The 23,773-nt window shown below is 43.3% G+C and overlaps 1 protein-coding gene across 1 annotated transcript in view; it reads left to right on the top strand.

The window, feature by feature from the left end:
* Positions 1-23,773, top strand: part of LOC122680756 (antigen WC1.1-like) — a 67,186-nt gene that overhangs the window by 25,992 nt on the left and 17,421 nt on the right. The window contains exons 6-12 of the mRNA XM_043882431.1: positions 103-423; positions 4,625-4,945; positions 7,580-7,900; positions 11,446-11,766; positions 15,290-15,610; positions 20,771-21,079; positions 21,171-21,488. Of these exons, the coding sequence (XP_043738366.1) occupies positions 103-423; positions 4,625-4,945; positions 7,580-7,900; positions 11,446-11,766; positions 15,290-15,610; positions 20,771-21,079; positions 21,171-21,488 (2,232 nt within the window). The remainder of the gene's footprint in view (positions 1-102; positions 424-4,624; positions 4,946-7,579; positions 7,901-11,445; positions 11,767-15,289; positions 15,611-20,770; positions 21,080-21,170; positions 21,489-23,773) is intronic.

The following is a 23,773-nucleotide window of genomic DNA, read 5'->3' as shown; positions in this document are numbered from 1 at the left end:
TTTTTCCCCCTCAGAGAGAAGATTTTTTAAATATTTAATTGCATACCACTGCATTGTCTCCTAAAATCTCCCCTGTGTCCTGTGTCTGTGTCTCTCTTGCAGATCTGGAGCTGAGGCTGATGGATGGAGACCACCCCTGTGAGGGGAGAGTGGAAGTAAAGCACCAAGGAGCATGGGGCACAGTGAATGATTACAATTGGAACATGGAGGAGGCACGTGTGGTGTGCAGAGAGTTGAGGTGTGGAACTGCAGTTGATGCTCCCAAAGGGTCTAAATTTGGACCAGGAATTGGACCCATTTGGTTTCACTATATTTACTGCAAAGGGCAGGAGTCAGCTATCACCGAGTGTAGTTATCCTGTTGTTATGGACCATCATCCCGAGGGCCATTCCCACAACAAGGATGCTGGAGCAGTCTGCTCAGGTAAGTCCTGTCTGGTCTGGGAGGGGCTTCCCTTCAGGAAACCTTTCAGTTTTATTCCCAGATTAACTACAAGCATATGGATTACAGCCTTTAGAACATACTTGGGTGAAGATTTCACTCACACTGTGATTTCATGAATGTTAGATGCTCAAAAAAACAAAAGGACTAGCTTGGCTCTGGAGAGGAAAGCTCCAAACCCATAGTCACTGGTCCCTCCAGTCTTTGTGATATGTCATAGAAGTCAGGAGGAAGAAAGTGAAAGTTTTACTTGTTTAGTTGTGTCCGACTCTTTGCCACTCCCTGGACTGGAGACCACCAAGCTCCTCTGTCCATGGGATTTTCCAGACAAGAATACTGAAGTGGGTTGCCATTCCCTTCTACAGAGGACCTTTCTGACGCAGGGTTTGAACCCAGGTCTGTAGGAGGGTGAGCTCAAATGTTTCATGCATGTACAACTGTTGGGTTGGACCTGTATGCATTTGGTCCATCATGATAGCTTGTTGTGTTCTTTCATGAGATGGCCAGACAAGTATGACTAAAAGAAAGGATACAGAAAAGGTGCAGGCAGACATAGTTTATTTTACTCACAGATCCTAGAGAGAGTATCATCAGGTTGTTATATGGGGGAGGTACCAATAGAACTAGCTCAGCCCAGAAGCAGTGACCCAAAATGGGTGTTAAGACCCATGAACCAGTGACAGTGCTGAGAGTCAGGGTGAAGTGACAGAAAGAAAGTGATGAGGGTTTTCACTGGTGCATCTGAAGGTCACTAGGTCACAGAGGAGGACAGGATGTGGGATTTGTGGCAGGAGCTAGGCTCATCACTGTGCACCTGCTCACCTGTATGAAGAGCTCGCATCCTATCTGCGGGGATGCTGAGGGAAAAGGAAAACCCGAGGTTTGACAATTACAACACAAAAGCTCAAGCAAAGCTAATGTCAGTTAAGGTTAGGTAAACTTGAAATGATACAGAAGGTCCCAATGTTGTCTACGTGTAATTGACCTGAGTCAAGGTGGCAACTAGAATGTGAGTGGTCACAGTGTTTGCCAGAGATGTTGCCAGGTGTGATCAGAATGTTTGATGAATTTTCCAGGGCATAAATCCCACCACAATAGCTGGAATAAGGAAGATAATATCAGATATCATGGCAAAGTCCTTATAGAGGTGGTTGGATCTCAGGAAAGGATCCTCCCAGCAGCTGAGGTGGTGGGACAGGGGAGCTCTGAGGACATCTGCAGTAGGTCCTTAGGAGGCACAGCCAATCAGTTCTCTGTGTTTTGTTGGGGAAGATCATTGGAAAAGTGATCTTTTCCAACCTCACCTTTAGCAGATCTTTGATAATACTCTTGAGGCTCCTGGCTTCCCTAGTGGCTCAGGTGGTTAAGAAACTGCCTGTAAGGCAGGAGACCCTGGTTCGATCCCTGGGTTGGGAAGATCCCCTGCAGAAGAAAATGGCTACCCACGCCAGTATTCTTGCCTGGAGAATCCCATGGACAGAGGAGCCTGGTGGGTTACAGTCTGTGGTGTCACAAAGAGTTTAGACACAGCTGAACAACTAACACTTTCACCTGAGGCTGCTAAGAAAGCAATTCTTTTCCTTTGTTTAAATCTCTTTTATTGAGATATGACTAACATACAAAAAGCTGTACCTAGTTACTATTTGGAGAAGGCAATGGCAACCCACTCCAGTACTCTTGCCTGGAAAATCCCATGGACGGAGGAGCCTGGTGGGCTGCAGTCCATGGGGTAGCTGAGAGTTGGATACAACTGAGAGACTTCACTGTCACTTTTCACTTTCATGCATTGGAGAAGGAAATGGCAACCCACTCCACTGTTCTTACCTGGAGAATCCCAGGGACGGGGGAGCCTGGTGGGCTGCCGTCTATGGGGTCGCACAGAGTTGGACACGACTGAAGCGACTTAGCAGCAGCAGCAGTTACTATTTACAACCTGATGAGTTTGGAGATCTGTATACATCTGTGAAACAATTATCACAACCTATGCCATAAACCTGTTAATCTACTCATAAGTTTTCTTCATCCTCTTTTATTACAGTGTTACCACTAAAAACAAATTTTGAAAGGGCATTTGAGTTTCAGTAGTAATTTTTGTTTTCATAAAACTGGTTTTCTAGCATTTCAAGTATGATGAAACCATTTCTAGCAAAATGGTGAAGGGGTGAGGATGTAAGGACTGCAGGAGGGAAGACTGGGATCATGATCCAGGTCAGCTCCCACGTTCACCACAGCCTCTGTGTTACACTTCCTCCCTGTCCTCATTCCTTCCTGCCCTCTCTTCCTTTATCTCGATGTGGAGTTGTTCCAGAGCTCTGTGGAAGTGCTGACCCTTGAAAGTTGCAGTTTTTTTGTGGGAAATTTTTATATGAAATCTATTTCTTTCACAAATACTTCTACTCAGATTTGTTTTCTGTTTTGGTTTTTTGGGGTACCAAATTTAGTCTGTATAGGGGAGGTGCCAGTTATAGACACACATGTAGTGGTGGAGACCCAAGAAGGCAGCAAGGGCCTGGGCCATCGAAGGGCTCCCTGGCAGCCTGCGGGACTAGCTCTCCATGTGCTCTCCCATGGCTGCACTCTCTTCCCCGGGCCTGCACACTGCAGTGGAGCCTGCTGACGGGTGTCAGGCTGGTGGGATTCAAGTGCACAGTTGGAGGGTCTAGCCATGAGTGCATGCATGGTGTTGGGGTCAGCACCTTGTGTTTAGACTAGTGTCTTGCAGATGATGCAAGGGCCATGAACTTGGGCAAACTTTGGGACATGGTGAGGAACAGGGATGCCTGGCTTGCTGCAGTCCATGGGGTCGCAAAGAGGCAGACATAACCGGGCGACTGAAAAAAAACTTGCACTTGTTCAGCCAGAAAGCTGAGCTTGTTGCCAGTGCTGTTGCTGGGCTCTGGAGGAAGTGAAGCTGGAGATACTCTGGATCTGATGTCAGTGAATGTGTTACCGGGGTGGGTGATCTGGTGAAATCTGCAGGAGGTCTGCAGCATTGGTTTTTTCAGGGGCAGAATCTGCTGAATTTGCTTACAAAGCAGGACTCTGTGAACTGCAGTTGTTCCTGTTGTGTGGCAGCTGCTATAGCCCCTTCTTTTCTTCCTTATTCCAGGTCTTTATATGTGTCTCAGCTTTGTGGGTCTGGGTGAGGTGAAACTCAAACACAACCTTCACGTATTGCCCCACAAGGCCAGAACTCTGGCTTATCAGCCTGCTCTGATGTTCTTGGCAAGGGGAACTCTCTTGGCATTGAATGATGCTGGCTTGGGGGATGGAATGATACTGGCAAAATGATGATATCTTTGTGTTGCTAAAAGTTATTAAGAGGATTCCAGATTTGTCCAGAGTTGTTTCCATCTGTAGATAGCTGCTTAATTGTTGATCTTTATTGGGGGGGATGAAAGCGCCTGTCTCCTACATCATCAATTTGGTTAAGTCACTTTCCAGGGCTTTATTCTTTAAAAGAGTGTTTTTTGATTATAGAGTTTGAGATTGGCAATTTTTCGTAGTATATCTGAGGCTTCAGTTTACTCGTTATTTGTTTCTCATGTTCTTAGGGACTTAGGTTTTAGTGTAACTGCTTTGCAATTTGAGGTAATATATGCTAAGTCTCTATCTTAATATTTTCTCTTTCTTAATTTTCTTCTATTTCTTATAACTATAGCCAAAGTAAGCCAGGTTATAATGTACTAACTAATAGCTATTATTTTTCTCACATGACGTATTGTATTCAGTTTTCCAGGGTCTCTGTTTATCATAATTTATCAAGCACCAGGTTGTTGAATGTCCTACCATATTGTTATGCTACCATCTTAACAAAATGCTGCAAGATCTTCCTTAGTAGAAAATATATTGACTGTTAAATGTTTCTTTGTAAAAGTGACATTATTTGTTCTCACACTTCATGGGATAAGCCAGATTACATGGTTATGCTTCATTTCAAATAAGCAAGAAACTATTAGTATTTCCATGTGCCTAATTATTGTTGTTCAGTCGGTAAGTCATTTCCAACTCTCTGTGACTCCATGGACTACAGAAGGCCAGGCCTCCCTCTTCTTCACTATCTCATGGAGTTTGCTCAAACTCATGTCCATTTTCAGAAATCAGATATCCCATTTTTTAATACTTACCAGTAGACCACTTCATGGCCTCCTAAAATGTCTCCTGTGTCCTTGTCCCTCTGCAGCTCTGGAGGTGAGGCTGAAGGATGGAGCCCACCACTGTGAGGGGAGAGTGGAAGTGAAGCACCAAGGAGAGTGGGGCACAGTGAATGATCAGAACTGGAGCATGGAGGAGGCACAGGTGGTGTGCAGACAGCTGAAGTGTGGAGCTGCCACTGATGCTCCCAGAGGGGCTTATTTGGGATCAGGGACTGGCCCCATTTGGTTTCAGTATATTTACTGCAATGGGACAGAGTCACTGCCCACTCAGTGTAGTTATCCTCCTCTTAAAGACCATCGTCCTGAGGGCCTTTCCCATGACGGGGATGCTGGAGCAGTGTGCTCAGGTAAGTCCTGTCCGGTCTGGGAGGGAATTTCCAGCAGGAAAAGCCTCAATCTCTTTCTGGGAATAAAATGAGAATACAGGTCACACCCATTAGTACATTTGTGGCTGAGGATCCCAGTGATTTCTCGAACATTAGGTGCTCAAAGAAACATCAGGAGTTACTTGGCCATGGAGAAAAAGTCTCCAGACCTGTAGTCACTGGTCCCTCCAGTCTCTGTGACATGTCATAGGAGGCATGAAAGTGAGCTCAAATGTTTCATACATGCGCTGCTGCTGGGTTGGACCTCTATGATTTAGGTTCACCATGGTAGCCTGTTGTATTCTTCCATGAGATGGTCAGAAAAGTATGGTTATAACAAGGGATAGAAGAGAGGTGCATAAACAAAGTTTATGATATTCACAGATCCTAGAGAGACATCCTAGAAAGTTTTATTAGGTGGGTACATGGGGAGGTACCAAGAGATCAGGCTCAATGAAGCAGCGGAGACACAAAAGAGAGAGTGAAGACCCGTGGAGAAGTGACAATACTCGGGTCCAGGTGTAGCTATACTATGAAATGAAGTGAGAGGATTTCACAGGTGCATTTGAAGGTCACTGGGTCACAGGGGAGGACAAGATGGGGGACTTGTGTCAGGGGCTAGTCTCATCACACTCATCACTCTCCCCACCTGCTCACCTGGGTGGGGAGCTCACATCCTATTTGTGGGGATGTTGAGGCTGCAGGAAAACCTGAAGTTTGACAGTTGCAACACAGTAGCTGCAGCAAAACTAAGGGCAGTGAGGTTACAAGAACCTGACATGATACATAACACGGGCTCAGTCCAGTCTAAATGTATTTGAACTGAGCCAAGGTAGAAATTAGAATGTGATTGGGTGATCACAGTGTTTGCCAGAGGTATTCCCAGTTGTTATCAAAATGTTTGATGAATTGTCCAGGACATCAATCCTATCAGAATAGCTGAAACTGAGGAAGAAATGATCAGACATCACAACAAGTTCCCTAATAGAGCTGATTGGTCTTAAAAAAGGGCCATGCCAGATGCTGGCATGTGGGACAGGGAAGGGCATTAGGACATCTGCATCAGGTCTTGGCAGCCATGGAAAAGCAGCTCCTGGGTGCTAAACTGGGGAAGATTGTTGGAAAAGTGATCTTCCCAATCTTCAGAAATCTGATAAAATAAATGCATTTCTGTTATTTAACCAGCCAGTCTGTGGTATCCTGTGGTAGGCACCAGCTGGAGACTTCTAACGCATGAGGATCTTTTCCAGTTCAGTATTTCTCCACATGTTCCTCTCTTCGATTCACTACTGCTGGTTTCAGAGTGAAGCATATGGGGCCAGGTGAGACCTGAGCAGTGTGAATGGTGTTCCCAGGGACCACATCTCATTAGGTTATAAGAAAAATTCTCATTTTCTTACATGAATTCAAAGCTAATGAAGATGATTCAAGGTCGCAATAAACTCACTTTTCAGTTCCCAACAGGAAGGCAGGAGCCTGGGACACTGGGTGAGACCTGGCGTGACAGAGACAGGTGGTTTGGGTCCCAGTGGGACCAGGCAGCAGACCTGGTTACACAGGAAGAAGTCTTGTCTGGATGAAGTAGTGAAGGTTGATGTATAATCCTCCAGCTTGTTCACCCCCTGTCTTCTGACTCTGGAGGGAAACCCTATATTAGTTTTGTGTTGCTATACAGCAAATTATTGCTGAATTTGGCAGCTTAAGTCAGCAAACACCTAGTATCTCACACTTTCTGTGGGTCAGGAATTGACATGACTTAATGGAGTCCTTGGACTCAGGATGTCTCACAAGGATGCAATCAGCTGAAGGTTCACTCAGGGGAGGATATCGTCCAACATACTCACCTGAACGTTGGCAGCATTCAGACCTTGGTGGACTGTTGAACTGAGAGTCACAGTCCCTGGCTGGCTGTTGATTAGAGGCCTGCCTCCCTTTCTGGTCATAGGTGTCTCTCCAAATTAGATCACAATGTGGTAGCTGGCTTCATCAGAGCAGGAGAGAGAGCAAGAAAGGTCAGCAAGGGAGAAACCATACTTATCTTGAAACCTAATCTAATTGACATCTCATCACTTTTGCCAAATTCCATTTGTCAGATACACATTACTAGGTACATTCGAGTGTGGGGATTATACAAGGACAGGAACACCAGGCAGCAGGAATAATCAGGACACTTTAGAGCCTGTTACCTCAGCCCTCTGTTCCTAAGCTGGATGAGATGCTCCTTATGGACAGGGAAGGAAAAGGAGGATTCCTCCCTGGATCCCGGGCCAGGAGCTGTAACTGAGACAGAGAAGCTGGGCCCTGGTAGCCTTGGGCACATCTACAGGGAGGGCAGCATGCAGAGTCTCTGAAGGCCTGTCCTCGGTGGTGTCTCTGGAGCTGGTTCTACAGGCTCCTGAGAAATACCTGGTGCCTCCTTTCCTGCTCCATATTCAGTGACGGCACATTGGGAGCTTAGAGTTGGCCATGATGGCAATATTTCTACCATAAAGGTCAAGAAATGCTATTCACAGGGCTTTGTTTTCAGACACCAGAATTTTCCTTTTTTTAGTACTTACCAGTATACTACCACATGGTCTCCTAAAATTTCTGCTCTGTTCTGTGTTTGTCTTGCAGCTCTGGAGGTGAGGCTGAAGGATGGAGCCCACAGCTGTGAGGGAAGAGTGGAAGTGAAGCACCAAGGGAAATGGGGCACAGTGAATGATCTGAATTGGAACTTGGAGGAAGCAACTGTGGTGTGCAGACAACTGGGGTGTGGAGCTGCCATTAATGCTTCCAGAGGGGCTCATTTTGGACCAGGAATTGGCCCCATTTGGTTTCAGTATACTTATTGCAAAGGGACAGAGTCAGTGCTCACAGACTGCACTTATCCTGTTCTTAAAGACTATTGTCCTGAGGGCCTTTCCCATGACCAGGATGCTGGAGCAGTCTGCTCAGGTAAGTCCTGCCTGGTCTGGGATGGTATCCCCTGTAGGAAAATCCCCAGCTCTCATTTCCACAGTAAATTTGAGACTATGGATCACAGCCTTTAGAACATACTTGGGTGAAAATTCCCGTCACACAGTAATACCTTGAATATTAGGTGCTCAAAGGAACATAAAGACTTGCTTGGCCCTGGAGAGAAAGTCTCCAGACCCATAGTCACTGGTCCCTCAAGTCTCCATGATGTGTCATAGGAGACAGGGAGGGAGCTCAAGTGTTCATACATGTACAACTGCCAGGTTGGACCTGTATGAATTAATTTCATCATGGTAGCTTTTTCTATTCTTTCATGAGATGGTCAAACAAGAAGGAATACATGGGAGATTCAGGCAAACATATTTCATTATATTCACAGATCCTAGAGAGACAGATATCATCAGGTGGGTAATGAGGGAGGTGCCAATTGATAAGATAAATCTAGAAGTGATGACCAAACAAGGGAGTAGATACCTGTGAACAAGTGACATTACTGGGGGTCTGGGTGGTGTCACACAAGGAAAAGGCAAGGGAGGACTTCGCTGCTGCATTTGAATATCATTAGGTCACAGGGAAGGATGAGAAGAGGAATTTGTAGCAGGGAATAGACTCACCACTCTGGTGCACCTGATTGTCTGGGTGGGACGCTCACATCCTATTTGTAGGGATGTTGAGGCTGCAGGAAAACCTGAAATTCAACAATTATGATACAGAAACTGGACAGTGGGTTTAAAAGAACTTGAAATGATATATAATAAGGGATCGATTTTTTCTGTGTTATTTGATCTGAGCCAAGGTGGAAACTAGAACGTGATTCAGTGGTCACAGTATTTGAGAGAAATGTTCCCAGTTGTTTCAGAGTGTTTGATGCACTTTCCAGGGTACACGTGTGTGAGTGGTCATTCACTTCAGTTGTCATGTTTGACTTTGCAACCCAATGGACTATAGCCCACAAAACTCCTCAGTTCATGGGATTCTCCAGGAAAAGATATAGGAGGGCTTCCAGGCCCTCCTTTAGGGGATCTTCTCAACCCAGGGACTCAACCTTTGTCTCCTGCATTGCAGGCAGATTCTTTACCACTGAGTCATCAGAGATGTCCTTCCAGGGTATAAATCCACCACAATAGCTGGAATGAGGAAAATAATATCAAATATCACGGCAAAGTCCCTAATAGAGACGGTTGGGTCTCAAGAAAGTATTCTCCCAGCAGCTGAGGTGGTGGGACAGGGGAGCTCTGAGGACATCAGCAGTAGGTCCTTACCAGGCACAGCCAATCAGCTCTCTGTGTTTTATTGAGGAAGATCATTGGAAAAGTGATCTTTTCCAATCTCACCTTTAACAGATCTTTGATGATACTCTTGAGTCTGTTAAGACAACAGTTCTTTTCTTTTTAAAACTCATTTATTGAGCTATGATTGACATACCAAAAGCCATACATAGTTAATATTTACAACTTTTGAGTTTGGACATCAGTATATATCTGTGTAATCATTACCAAAGTCTATGCCATAAGCCTGAACATCTCCCCAAAAAGTTTTCCTTCATCCTCTTTATTACCGTGCTATGATTAAAAAGAATTAGTTTCAAAGGGCACTTGATTTCAGTTAAAATTTATTGGTTTAAGAAAGTTTTTTTCTAACATTTCAAGTAACTGTCCTTATGGTCACAATGTCATAATCATAGTTCCAACTGTGGATCAACTTGTGGAAACATTACAAGTAGCCCTGCCTTATTTTGAATAGTCAGCCAGTAAATAGAAATAGACTGAGTTGTTGAAATTTTGAATCATATTGGAGCTTCTAATATTGCAGTTTTAAGAAAAGTTATGTTTTGATATTAACTCCAGGTAGGATATACTTTAAAATATAAGGATTTAAGAGTGTTCTGGCATTTAAACCCTGACTGTGGTTTTTACTCATGATGTTGCTATAACTTAGGCTCTGACATTTTTATGAACTGTTGCAATTTCCTTCTATTAATTTTAGTCACCAGTTTCCTCCTACTGGCTTGTATTTTCTGTATTTTCAGGAACAATGGTTAGTGATGTGATGGTAGGCAAATGTGGTGGTGATGCAGCAGAGATAAGATTAGAACAGAATGACTTTTCATTATTTTAATTGAAATTCAACTTTTGGAGCTTCTTTCTCTTAATCATAGGAGTTGGGTATGGAAGAGAAATGTTATCCTCTGCAGTGGATTTTTAGAAGTGATGAATTGTGTTTAGGAGAAATTGCACTGTGGAAACAATGATATGCTGTAGTCCATTTGGTCCCAAAAGGTTGGACATGAGTGAGCAACTGAATGACAATAATAATGTAGAGGAGCTTGTATGAATTAAGGTGTAGATTTCAGGCAGTTCAGGAGACAGATTTGGGAGGAGATTCACTAGCTGAAAAAGACTGAGGTGCTAAAGTGCTGAATGGGAAAGGATGAAGATGCACGGAATGCAGGAGGGAAGACTGGGGGCCATGATCCAGGTCAACTCCCACGTTCACCACAGCCTCTCTATTTCACTTGCTTCCTGCCCTCAGTCCTTCCTGCCCTCAGTCCTTCCTGCCCTCTCTTCCTTTGTGCTGATATAGGAGTCATTTCTGAGTTCTGTGGAAGTGCTGGCCATTGAAAGCAGCAATTTTCTTTGTGTGATATTCTTATAATCTAGAATCTATCTCTTCAGATGTCTCACAAGGTGCAATCATCTGAAGGTTCAACCAGGGATGGATATTGTGCAAATGTTCTCACCTGGATGTTGGCAGCGTTTAGACCTTTGGCTAGCTCTTTGACTGAGTGTCTCAGTCCCTTGCCAGTTGTTGATAGAAGCCTGCCTCCATTCCTTGTCATGAGGGTCTTTTCATACACAGCTCACAGAATGGCAGCTGGCATCATTAAAGCAAGCGAGAGAATATGATAAGTCACCAAGGGGAAACCAGAGTTGTCTTGAAACCTAATCTAACTGACATCTCACCACTTTGCAAATTGCTTTTGTAGATATATGTTACTAGGTACATTTTTGTCTGGGGATTAGACATCTAATCCAGGGATTAGATGAACACCAGGTGACAGGAATAACCTGGACACTTTAGAGCCTGTTACCCCAGCCCTCTGCTCCTAAGCGGGAGGAGATGCTCTGTATGGACAGGGAAGGAGAGGGAGGATTCCTCCCTGGATCCCGGGACAGGAGCAGTAACTGAGATGGGGAAGTTGGGCCCTAGTACCCTTGGGCACATCTACAGAGAGGGCAGAATCCAGAGTCTCTGAAGGCCTGTCCTCGGTGGTGTCCCTGGAGCTGGTGTTACAGGCTTGTGAGAAATACCTGGCACCTTCCTTCCTGCTCCATGTTCAGTGATGGCACATTGGGAGCTTAGACTTAGCCATGGTGGGAATGTTTCTACCACAAAGGTCAAGAAATGCTATTCACAGGCATTTGTTTTCAGACATCAGAGTATTCGTATTTTAATAATTACCAGCATTCCACTGCATGGTCTGCTAAAATCTCTTGTGTCCTGTGTCTGTGTCTGTCTTGCAGCTCTGGAGGTGAGGCTGAAGGATGGAGCCCACAGGTGTGAGGGGAGAGTAGAAGTGAAGCACCAAGGAGAATGGGGCACAGTGAATGATCACAACTGGAGTATGGAGGAGGCACAGGTGGTGTGCAGACAGCTGGGATGTGGAGCTGCTGTTGATGCTCCCAAAGGGGCTAAATTTGGACCAGGAATTGGACCCATTTGGTTTCATTATATTTACTGCAAAGGGCCAGAGTCAGCTATCACCAAGTGTAGTTATCCTCCTGTGAAAGACCATCGTCCAGAGGGCCATTCCCATGACAAGGATGCTGGAGCAGTCTGCTCAGGTAAGTGCTGTCTGGTCCAAAAGGGAAGTCCCAACAGGAGAAGCTTCAGTCTCATTCCCAGAATAACTATGAGAATATGGGTCACAGCCTTTAGAACATTCTTGGGTGAAGATTCCAGTGATGCAGTGATTCCTTGAAGGTTAGGTGCTCAAGGGAGCAGAAGGGCTTGCTTGTCACTGGAGAGAAAGTCTCCACACCTATTGCTACTAAGCACTTCCAGGCTCTGTGGTCTTCATAGGAGGCAGGGAGGTGAGGTCAAATGCTTCATGCAGGTACAGCTGCCAGGCTGGACTTCTGTGAATTAGGTTTATCATGGTAGCTTGCTGTATTCTTTCATGGTCAGACAATTGGTGATCTGACAATTGCAACTCCAAGAGGGGATGTAGGAGAGGTGCAGGCAAACAAAGTGCATTATACTCCCAAGTCCTAGAGAGACAGAGGGCCAGCAGGTGGGTACATGGGAGAGGGACCAATAGGAAAGTCGTAAAACAGGAGTGGTGACCCAGAATGGGGGATGAAGACCTGTGAACAAGATACAGTATGGGGGTTAGGTGGAGTTAGAGAAGGATGAGACATGAGGGTATTTCACTGATGCATTTGAATGTCACTAGGTCACAAGGGAGGGCAAGAGTGGATTTGTGTCAGGTGGTAATCTCATCATCCTGGTGCACCTGGTCACCTGAGCGGGGAGCTCACTTCCTATTTGTGGGGATGTTGAGGCTGCAAGAAAACCTGAAGCTTGACAATTACAACACAGAAACTGAAGCAAACCTAAGGGTAGTGAGGTTAAGAGAGCATGAAGGGATACATAATGACTCAGTCCTGTCTAGGTGTATTTGACCTGAGACAAGGAGGAAATTAGAATGTGATTGGATGGTTAGAGTATTTTGGCAGACACTTCCAGTTGTTATAGGAATGTTTGATGAATTGTCCAGGACGTTAACCTGATGAAAATAGCCTGATGAGTAAGACATTATCATATATAATCGCAAATTCTCTAATACTGGTGGTTGGTCTTAGGAAAGTGTCATGCCATCTGATAAGACAGTGACACAGGGGAGCTCTGAGGACATTGTCACTAAGTATTTAGCAGCCACAGTAGGTCAACTCTTTGGTGTTATGTTGGGGAAGATCACTGGAAAAGTAATTTTTTTCCAACTGCACCTTTAACAGATGTTTGATGATACTCTTGAGGTCTCTAAGGAAACAATTCTTTCTTTTTTAAAAAATTCTTTTATTTTTAAGTATTTTAAGTATGACTGACACAAAAACTGTACATAGTTAATATTTACAACTTTTGAGTTTGGAGATCAATATACATCTGTGTAATCATTCCCACAATTTATGTCATAAGCCTTTTCATCTCCTCAAAAGTTTTCCTTCATCCTCTTTATTACCATGTTATGATTAAAAAGAATTATTTTCAAAGGGCATTTGATTTCAGTTAGGAATTATCGGTTTAGGAAAACTTGTTTTCTAGCATTTCAAGTAACCATCCTTTTTGTCACAATGTCATAATCATGTTTCCAACTGTAAATAGACTTGTGGAGGCACTATAGGTGGCCCTGCCTTATTTTGATAAATCAGCCAGTAAATAATAATGGACTGAACTTTTATAATTTTGAGCCATATTGGAGCTTTTAATGTTGCAATTTAAGAAAATTTATGTCTTGATATTAACTCCAACTAGAATATATTTTATCTTTTATACTATCCCCACTTATCTTTATTACCATCATAGGTGAGACTCACAGGTCTATGAACTGAACTGTGTCCCTCCAAAGTTCATATATTGAAGTCCTACTTCCCACTGTGACTGCACCAGAGATAGAGCCTGTAGGAATTAACTGAAGTTAAATAAGGCCATAAGGCTGTAGCTCTAATCCAATACATGACATTATAAGAAGAGGATGAGACACATCTCCCTCCCTCTCTCTGGGTGCCCATAACCTAGAAAAGGCCAGGTGAGCACACAGTGAGGGAGCTGTGGCCTGCACGTCCAGAGAAAAGGACTCAGAATGAGACCATGCCAGCCCTGTGACCATGGACTTACCAGACTCCAGAACTGTGATCAGATAAATGCATTTCTGTTGTTTAACCAGTTAGTCTGTGATATTTTGTCATGGTGACCTGCCTGATCTGACTACACATCAGGATCTCCTCCAGTTCATTTCCCCAGACGTTCCCTCTGTGATGCACCTCTTCTGTTTCCACAGTAAAAGGACAGGGTGCAGGGCGTAGACTTAAGCAGTGTGAATGGTGCTTCAGGGACCACATCTCATCAGATTATAAGAAAAATTCTCACTTTCTGACCTGAATTCAAAGCTAATGGAGCTGATACAAGGTCTCAGGAAACTCACTTCTCAGTTCCCAACAGGAAGGCAGGAGCCTGGGACACTGGGTGAGACCTGATGTGACAGAGAGAGGTGGTTTGGGTCCCAGTTCTGCTTGGGACCAAGCAGCAGACCTGGTCACACAGGATTCTTCCTGTGTAGTGAAGGCTCGTGTATAACCCTCCAGCTTGTTCACCCCCTGTCTTCTGACTCTGGAGGGAAGTCATGCATTAGTTACATGTTGTTGTGCAGCAAATTACTGCTGAACTTGGCCGCTTAAGTCAGCAAACACCTAGTATCTCACACTTTGTGTGGGCCAGGAATGGACATGGCTTACCCGGGTCCTCTGACTCAGGATGTCTACAAGGATGCAGTCATCTGAAGGTTTAAGCAGGGGTGGATATCATCCAACATACTCACCTGAATACTGGAAGCTATTTAACTGTTTAACTGAGAGCCTCTGTCCCTAGGTGACTGTTGGCTAGAGGCCTGCCTCCATTTCTTGTCATGAGGGCCTCCCCGTAAGTTTTCGCATCGTGGCAGCTGGCTTCAACAGAGCAAGAGAGAGAGCAGGAAGGTCAACAAGGGAGAAACCAGAGTCATCTTGAAACCTAATCTAACTGACGTTTCAACACTTTTGTCAAATTCCATTTATTAGATGCAAGTTTCTAGGTACATTTGAGCATGGGGATTACACAAGGATGTGAACACAGATGGCAGGAATAACTGGGACATTTAAGAGCCTGTTACCCCAGCCCTCTGTTCTTAAGCTGGATGAGATGCTTCCTATGGACAGGGAAGGAGAGGGAGGATTCCTCCCTGGATCCTGGGTCATGCTCTGTAACTGAGATGGGAAAGCTGGGCCCTAGTAGCCTTGGGCACATCTACAGGGAGGGCAGCATCCACAGTCTCTGAAGGCCTGTCCTCGGTGGTGTCCCTGGAGCTGGTTCTATAGGCTCATGAGAAATACCTGGTGCCTTCCTGGCACCTGTTCAGTGATGACACATTGGGAGCTTAGAGTTGGGTCAGCAGGAAAATTTATACCACAGAGGTCAACAAATGCTATTCACAGTGATTTTTCCCCCCAGAGATTAGAATATTCATTTTTTAATACTTAACCAGCATACTATTTCATGCTCTTCTAAAATTTCTTCTGTGAACCATTTCCTGTGTCTGTGTCTGCCTTGCAGCTCTGGAACTGAGACTGAAGGATGGAGCCCACCGCTGTGAGGGGAGAGTGGAAGTGAAGCACCAAGGAGAATGGGGCACAGTGAATGATCTAAATTGGAGCTTGGAGGAAGCATCTGTGGTGTGCAGACAGCTGGGGTGTGGAACTGCTGTTGATGCTCCCAAAGGGGCTAAATTTGGACCAGGAATTGGACCCATATGGTTTCATTATATTTACTGCAAAGGGCCAGAGTCAGCTATCACTGAGTGTAGTTACCCTACTGTGAAAGACCATCGTCCAGAGGGCCATTCCCATGACAAGGATGCTGGAGCAGTCTGCTCAGGTAAGTGCTGTCTGGTCCAAAAGGGAATCCCCAGCAGGAGAAGCCTCCCAGTCTCATTCCCAGACTAACTATGAGAATATGGATCACAGCCTTTAGGAAAGTCTTGGCTGAAGATTCCAATGATCCAGTGACTCCTTGAATGTTAGGTGCTCAAGGGAGCAGAAGGGCTTGCTTGTCCCTGGAGAGAAAGCAAGCCATACTCAGCAGTCACTGAGCCCTTCCAGTCATGTGGTCTTCATAGGAGGAAGGGAGATGAGGTCAAATGCTTCATACATGTACAACTGCCAGGCTGAACTTCTAGGATTTAAGTTCATCATGATAGCTTGTATTCTTTCATGGGATGGTCAGACAAGTGCAGTTACATGAGGGGGACATAGGAGAGGTGCGGGCAAACCAAGTGTATTATACTCCCAAGTCCTAGAGAGACAGAGTGCCAGTGGGTGGGTACATGGGAGAGGGACCAATAGAAAAGCCCTAAAACAGGAGTGGTGACCCAAAATGGGGTGTGAAGACCCATGAGCAAGTTACAGTACTCAGGGTCAGGGTTTAGTTACACTATAAAGGTTTGAGGTGATATCATTGATGCATTTGAAGGTCACTAGGTCACAGGGAAGAAAAAGATGGAGGATTTGTGTCAGGGGATTGTCTCACAGTGGTGTACCTCCTCACCTAGGTGGGGAGCTCACATCCTATTTGTAGGGATGTTGAAGCTGCAGGAAAACCTGAAGTTTGATAATTACAACACAGAAGCTGGAGCAAAACTAAGGGCAGTGAGGTTAAGAGAGTATTACTGATACATAATAAGGGCTCTATCCTGTCTAAGTGTATTTGGTCTGAGCCAAGGTGGAAATTAGAATGTGATTGGGTGGTCACAGTTTTTGTCAGAGATATTTCCAGTTATTATAGAAGTGTTTGATGAATTGTTCAGGACATTAATCCCAAGCTAATAGCCAGAATTGAGGTAATATTATCATATATCCCTTCAAATTCTCTGATACCAGTGGTTGGGTCTCAGGAACATGTTATCCCACCCAATGAGAAGGTGAGACAAGGGAGCCCTGAGGAATCTGTAGTGGGTCCTTAGCAGCCACATTCAATCAGCTCTCTGTGTTATGTTGGGAAGATCCTTGGAAAAACGATCTTTTCCAATCTCACCTTCAGCAAATTTTTGATGATATTAGTTGAGGACTCTAAGAAAATAAAAGGCAATGATCTAGAAGAAGCAGGTAAGATTGAGAAGATGTGGCAAGAATTCTCAGAGAACCAGTACAAAAAAGGTCTTAATAACCTGGATAACCACGATGGTGTGGTCACTCAACTAGAGCCAGACATCCTGAAGTCTGAAGTCAAGTGGGCCTTAGGAAGCGTAACTATGAACAAAGTTAGTAAAGGTGATGGAATTTCAGCTGAACTTCTTAAAATCCTAAAAGATGATATTAAAGTGCTACACTCAATATGTCAGCAGTTTGGAAAACTCAGGAATGGCCATAAGACTGAAAAGGTTAGTTTTAATTCCAATCCCCAAAAAGCGCAATGCCAGAGAACATTCAAGTGAAAGTGAAAGTGAAGCCACTCAGTCATGTCTGACTCTTTGCGACCCCATGGACTGTAGCCCACCAGGCTCCTCCATCCATGGAATTTTCTAGGCAGGAGTACTGAAGTGGGTTGCCATTTCCTTCTCCAGGGGATCTTCCCAATCTAGGGATTGAACCGGGGTCTACCGCACTGCAGGCAGATGCTTTACCATCTGAGCCACCAGGGAATCCCTGAGAACATTCAAACTACTGTACAATTTTCATCATTTCACATGCTAGTAAGGTTATGCTCAAAATCCTTCAAGGTAGGCTTTAGCAGTATGTGAATGAAGAGCTTCCAGATGTACAGGTTGGGCATAGAAAAGGCAGAGAAACCAGAGATCAAACTGTCAACATTCATTTGATCATAGAGAAAGCAAGGGAATTACAGAAAAACATCCATATCTGCTTCATTGACTATGGGAAAGCCTTTGATGTATGGATCACAATGAACTGTGGAAAATTCTTAAAGAGATAGGAATACTGGACCACCTTACCTGCCTCCTGAGAAACCTGTATGCAAGACAAGAAGTGACAGTTAAAACCAGATATGGAACAATGGACTGGTTCAAAATTGGGAAAGGAGTACATCAAGGTTGTGTATTGTCATCCTGCTTAATTAACTTTTATGCAGAGTACAACATGCAACATGCTGGGCTTGATGAAGCTCAAGTTGGAATCAAGATTGCCAGGAGAAATATCAACAACCTCTGATATGCAGATATCACTCTAATGGCAGAACATGAAGAGGAACTAAAGAACCCCTTGATGAGGGTGAAAGAGAAGAGTGAAAAATCTGGCTTAAAACTCAATAGTCAAAAAACTTAAGATCATGTCATCTGCTCCCATCACTTCATGGCAAACAGAAGAGAAAAAAGTAGAAGCAGTGACAGATTTTATTTTATTAGACTCCAAAATCATTGCAGATGGTAACTGCAGCCATAAAATTAAAAAAAAAAAAAAAAAAAACTTGCTCCTTGGAAGAAAAGCTATGATAAACCTAGACAATGTATGCCAGAGGCATCACTTTGCCAACAAAGGTCCATGTAGATGAAGCTATGGTTTTTCAAGTAATTATGTATGGATATTCAAGCTGGACCACAAAGAAAGCTGAGCGCAGAAAAATGGATACTTTCGAATTGTGGTGCTGGAGAAGACCTCAAGGAGATCAAGCCAGTCAATCCTGAAATAAATCAACCCTGAATATTCTTTGGAAAGGCCAATGCTGAACCTCCAACACTTTGGCCACCTGATGTGAAGAGCCAACTCATTGGAAAAGACCCTGATGCTGGGAAAGATTGAGAGCAGGAGGAGAAGGGGTTGACAGAGCATGAGATGGTTGGATGGCATCATCGACTCAATGGGCTTGAGTTTGAGCAAACTCAAAAGAGTGAGCTAGTAAAGGACAGGGAAGCATAATGTGCGGCAGTTCATGGGGTCACAGAGAGTCAGACATGACTTAGACACTGAACAACAAAAATAATCACATTTTACCTTGAGATAACATTTTGTCACAACACACGATGTCAAACCTATTGTAATAAACTTCCACTTCCCTGTTCTTGTCATTTGTGTTACTGTTGTCATACATTCTACTTGTAATTACATTATGAATCCTATAAAATGTTGCTATTATTTTGCCTTAAATACTCTATTATATTAAAAATGAGAGAAAAATGCTTATATTTATCCACAAAATTACTGTTTAGTGCAGTGTCCATAACTTTGGGTGGATTCACATTTTCATCTTTTATTGTTTACCTTTAGCCTGAAGACATTTTGTAGCAGTTTTGTGTAGCATATGTCTGGTCACCTCAAATTCTATCATCATTTATTTATCTGACATCATTTAAATTTTCATTCAGTTTTGAAAAGTAGTTTCATAGGTGACTGAATTCTATGTAACACCTTCCCCAGCCCCAGTGCTTCAAATATGTTTTGACTTTGTTAAGGGACTTACATTGCCAACAAAAAGTCAGGGCAACTTGTCTTAGTTTCCTGTATGTAATGTGTCAACTTTTTTTGACGGCTTTCAAGACTGTTTCTTTTTGTTTGTTTGTTTGTTTATCACTGGATTTCAGCAATTGTATTATAGGGTTTTGTAAGAATGTTTTATTGATTTCATTTGGGATTTGTTTAACCTTCTGGACCAGTGGGTTTACAGTTTTCATTAAATTTGGAAGAATTCCATCTGTCATTTCTTAACATTTTCTCCTCCTCATTTCCTATTTTGAATCTTCAAATACACATATTTTATATAATTTGATATTTTCCCACATGCCACTGAGTTTCCATTCATATTTTTATTGTTTCTGTCTCTGCTTCAGCTTGGGTGGTCCCTATTGCTATTTGTTTAACTTCCCATTTCTTTTATTCTGCAATGTTTAACCTCTCATTAAAGTAATCCAAATAATTGTTCATTTCAGATACTGTTTAGAAGTCCCATTTGTTTTTCTTTCTAATTTCTCCTTTCTTTTTATGCTTCATTAAATGTATTAATATTAGTGGTTTAAAGATTTTATCAGCCAATTCAATCATCTCTATAATTTCTGAATCTGTTTTCAATGATTGCTTTCTAAAAAACATAGTATGTTAAAAAAAAAACTTGCTATGGGTCACTTTTTTCTTTTGGGGGGAATTCTAGTAATTTTTTGATTGGATGCTGTAAATTGTTTGGCAATACTTTACCTTTAAGAACTCCAGCAATAAATGATCAGAGCACACTCAGAAGCCAGTGAGTTTTACTTGAAAAATTAAATCTTTTTTCCATTGAGTTACCTTCATTCTCTTCAAAATGTATTCCTTTTATGACCAAGTGATGAATTTTTATTTTGGTTTGTGATCCCACCTTACCTGCCACATACCTCATCTACACTCCATTTCTATAGCAATTGCTTCCTTTTTGATTCATTTTTCCATCAATCTGAGTCTTTTAAGATGGTGTTTATTTGTCTGAAGTGGAAGAAATATAAAAGGATGGCAGGATTAGGTGGCAGATGGGAGAAGAAGAGGGTAATGTAATATCTAGAAACTTATTCCACTCATATTTCCCCAAATATTTATATGTTTTATCCATATTGGATACTTGGAACTCCCTAAATTGGTATATTTGTTCACTGCCTCTTTCCTTTCATTCTCCATCTCCTTCTCCTTTTATATATATTTTTGGCAGTGTGTCAGCTTCATTTACAATTACAAAATATTTACAAATGAAATTAATAAAGATAAAAATAAATGGAAAGTCATCCTGTATCTAATGCTAAAATATGTGTTCCTTGTATTCAGCCATGCCAATGATCTGTCTTAAGCCCTGTAGTTTCCAGGCTCCTAGACCAAGGAATACACTTTTCTAACCAATCTCAAAGTACACATTCTTGGAATTCAGTCATTCCAAATTGACCCTGCTGATTTTCTAAATTTCTCTTCAGAATCTTGCTCGGGGAAATGCAATTGTGAAAACTGTCAAGTTTTCTCTCCATGCTCCATTTCTGGAAAAGAAAAGCTTTCACACCACTGCCTGTGATGTGTTGTTTCCATTTGTCAAGACAGGATCATGAAGACTCACTGGTTTGTTGTTTTCCCTTAGGATTTGTTCGTCTGGTTGAAGGGGATGGACCCTGCTTAGGGCAAGTAGAAGTACATTCTGGAGAAGACTGGACCCCTTTGTCTGATGGGAACTTTGTACTCCCCACTGCCCACGTCATCTGTGCAGAGCTGGGATGCGGCACAGCTGGGTCTGTGCTGGGACACGTGCCCTTCAGAGAGTCCGATGGCCGGGTCTGGGCTGAAGAGTTCAGGTGTAAAGGGGAGGAGCCTAAGCTCCAGTTCTGCCCCAGGATGCCCTGTCCAGGGGGCACCTGTCACCACAGTGGAGCTGCTCAGCTTGTCTGTTCAGGTGAGATGCAGGTCAGGACTAACCTCCCTGCACACTCTGCTCAGGTGCGAAATCATGAGATGTTTCTGAAATCCTGTCATCTTGTATCCAGCATACTCAGAAGTCCAGCTCATAACAAATGGCACCTCTCAGTGTGAGGGGCAAGTGAAGATGAACATTTCTGGACGATGGAGAGCGCTCTGTGCCTCCCACTGGAGTCTGGCCAACGCTAATGTTGTCTGTCGTCAACTTGGCTGTGGTGTTGCCATCTCCACCCCCAGAGGACCACACTTGGTGGAAGGAAGTGATCAGATCGCAACAGTCCGATTTCACTGCTTGGGGGCAGAGGCCTTCCTGTGGAGTTGCCCTGTGACTGTCCTGGGTGGTCCTGACTGTTCCCATGGCAGCACAGCCTCTGTGATCTGCTCAGGTAAGAGAGAGAGAAGGGCTACTGGTATTCAGGATGCTCCTGGAGTGAAATGTCCCCAAGAGTACAGAGTGAGGGAAAACCGGCTTCAAAAGGTAGATATTTCATGACATGTCTTTATTTTTTGTGAAATGAGTCTTCTTACCATTCATCTATTTTCAAGTCAGGGCAGAAATGTTAAGAAGACTAATACAGTTAAAAATAAACATTACTATTTACCTACATATAACCATCAAGAACAATGTGTAAACAATAAGCATATACTTCAGTCAAGGTTTTTTTCCCCCTCTGAACCATTTAAAAATTACTTATACATATCAAGTTCCTTTACTCAGCATGCATTTCTTAAGTACAAAGACATCCAATGAAATTCAGAAAATGTTAATTTCACACAATATTATTACTGTTGTTAAAGATTTATTTATTTATTTTCGGCTGGGCTGGGTCTTCATTGCTGCTTGTGGGCTTTCTCTTCAGTCATGTCCAAATATTTGCAACCCGATGGACAGTCCATGGAATTCTCCAGGCCAGAATATTGGAGTGGGTAGCTGTTCCTTTCTCCAGGGGATCTTCCCAACCCAGGGATCAAACCCAGGGCTCCCACATTTGCAACCATGGACATCATGGACATCCATGATCTCAACTGCCTCTGTGAATGTTGTAGGCTCCAATATCTAGTGCCAGGGGGCCAGGAGGATACTCACCCACCTGTGCTCCCAATAATAGGATCTAAGCCCTTTCTTATGTCACAGGAGTTAGCAGAAGCCAGTGAACCTGCTCCATGCCCTCTAGGCTATGGGGAAAACCTGGAGAAACCTGGAGAATTCTGACTTGGTCAGACACCTATGCATGAAGGAAACTTGGCAGAGTCCAGGGTTCCTGAAAGCAGCATTCCATTGGAGAAAAAAAGAAAGAAAGATTGCAGATGGTAAGAGTCATTTTCCAGTGCTGCCCTCACCCTTAGGTGAAACACTATGAGCTGAACTAGCCAGTGGGGCCTTTCTCTTTGGGAGAAAGAAGAAATATGTCAGTGCCCAGCTCCCCAGTTCTGTGGGAGGCACGAAGAAACCCTTTTCTCTCTGATAGCACCCAGAGTTCTGGGGCCACACCTCATGACTGGGGAAAGAGAAATGATGCGAAAGGTTATTAAGAATGTCAAAAGGTATAAGATGGATGCAGTTCTTGCCGACTGTGCTCACGACTTCAACAGAAAACTTCTACACAAGCCTCTGGGGAAACCCCAAAGGAGGATCCTTCTCTCTGGGCCTGTTGGTGCCCCCAGTGCCCTGAGTACTCAACCCACGCCTACCTCTACACTGTTGACAGCTCCCTGTGTGTATTCCCAAGTGTGGAGTGTGAGAGTAAACTTCGGTAAATGGACTGTTTTCAGGAAAACAGAACAGTCCTGTGGGCAAGGGGGTAACCGCACACTTGAGCTGAAGTAGAACCTTGTGCAAAACAAAAGAGAGGTTTTCAGCAGCCAGCCTGGTGAGTGGTAAGAATCAGAGAAGACAAAAAAGTTTACAATTTTGCTACAGAAGGAGCAAGAAATGTGAAGTGGGTGTATCCATACAAGGTCAGAGAAGAGTATGTATCATCTGAAGGTAATTACTAAGGATTTGGGGGGTGAGGGTTGTTTACCACTTCAAATGCAAAAGCACCAGTGCAAAGCTCCAAGGACCATCAAGGTGGAAAGATATCTTCCTCACAAAGAGTGACAAATATCTTTCAAACTGACAGAGGCACATGTCGATGACATAGAATTTTGTGATCTAACTTAGAAAGAATCCAACATTGTTGTTTTGAGGAATCCCAATGAGCTATAAGAAAACACAAAATGGCAATACAATGAAATCAGAAGAATAATATATTGACACAATAAGAGATTTAATAAACAGAAATTATAACAAAGAACCAACAGAAATTCTGGTCCTGAAGAATTTAATAAGTGAAATAAGAAAAATAGTATAGAGAGCATCTAAAATAGAGTAGACCAAATTCAAGATAGAATCTGGTACTACAAGATAGGAACTTTGAAACAACTCTTATCAGTGGAAAATAAAGAAAATTGAATGAAAAAGAACAAAATATCCTACATGATCTATTAATCTCCATTCAACATACAAATATTAGAATAATTAAGGTTCAGGAAGGAAAAGAGAGGAGAAACTGTGAAGAAATTTATTTAAATAAATAATAGCCAAGAACTTTCCAAATGTAAGGAAGAGACTTGGACACCCAAGTTCATAAAGGTAATAACCCTATTATCTGAATGCAGAAATACCTTC

Source organism: Cervus elaphus, chromosome 22 (genome assembly GCF_910594005.1).
Source record: "Cervus elaphus chromosome 22, mCerEla1.1, whole genome shotgun sequence".
Taxonomy (NCBI): Eukaryota; Metazoa; Chordata; class Mammalia; order Artiodactyla; family Cervidae; genus Cervus; species Cervus elaphus.
The sequence above is the reverse complement of the archived record's forward strand: the minus strand, read 5'-3'. Positions and strand labels throughout refer to the sequence as shown.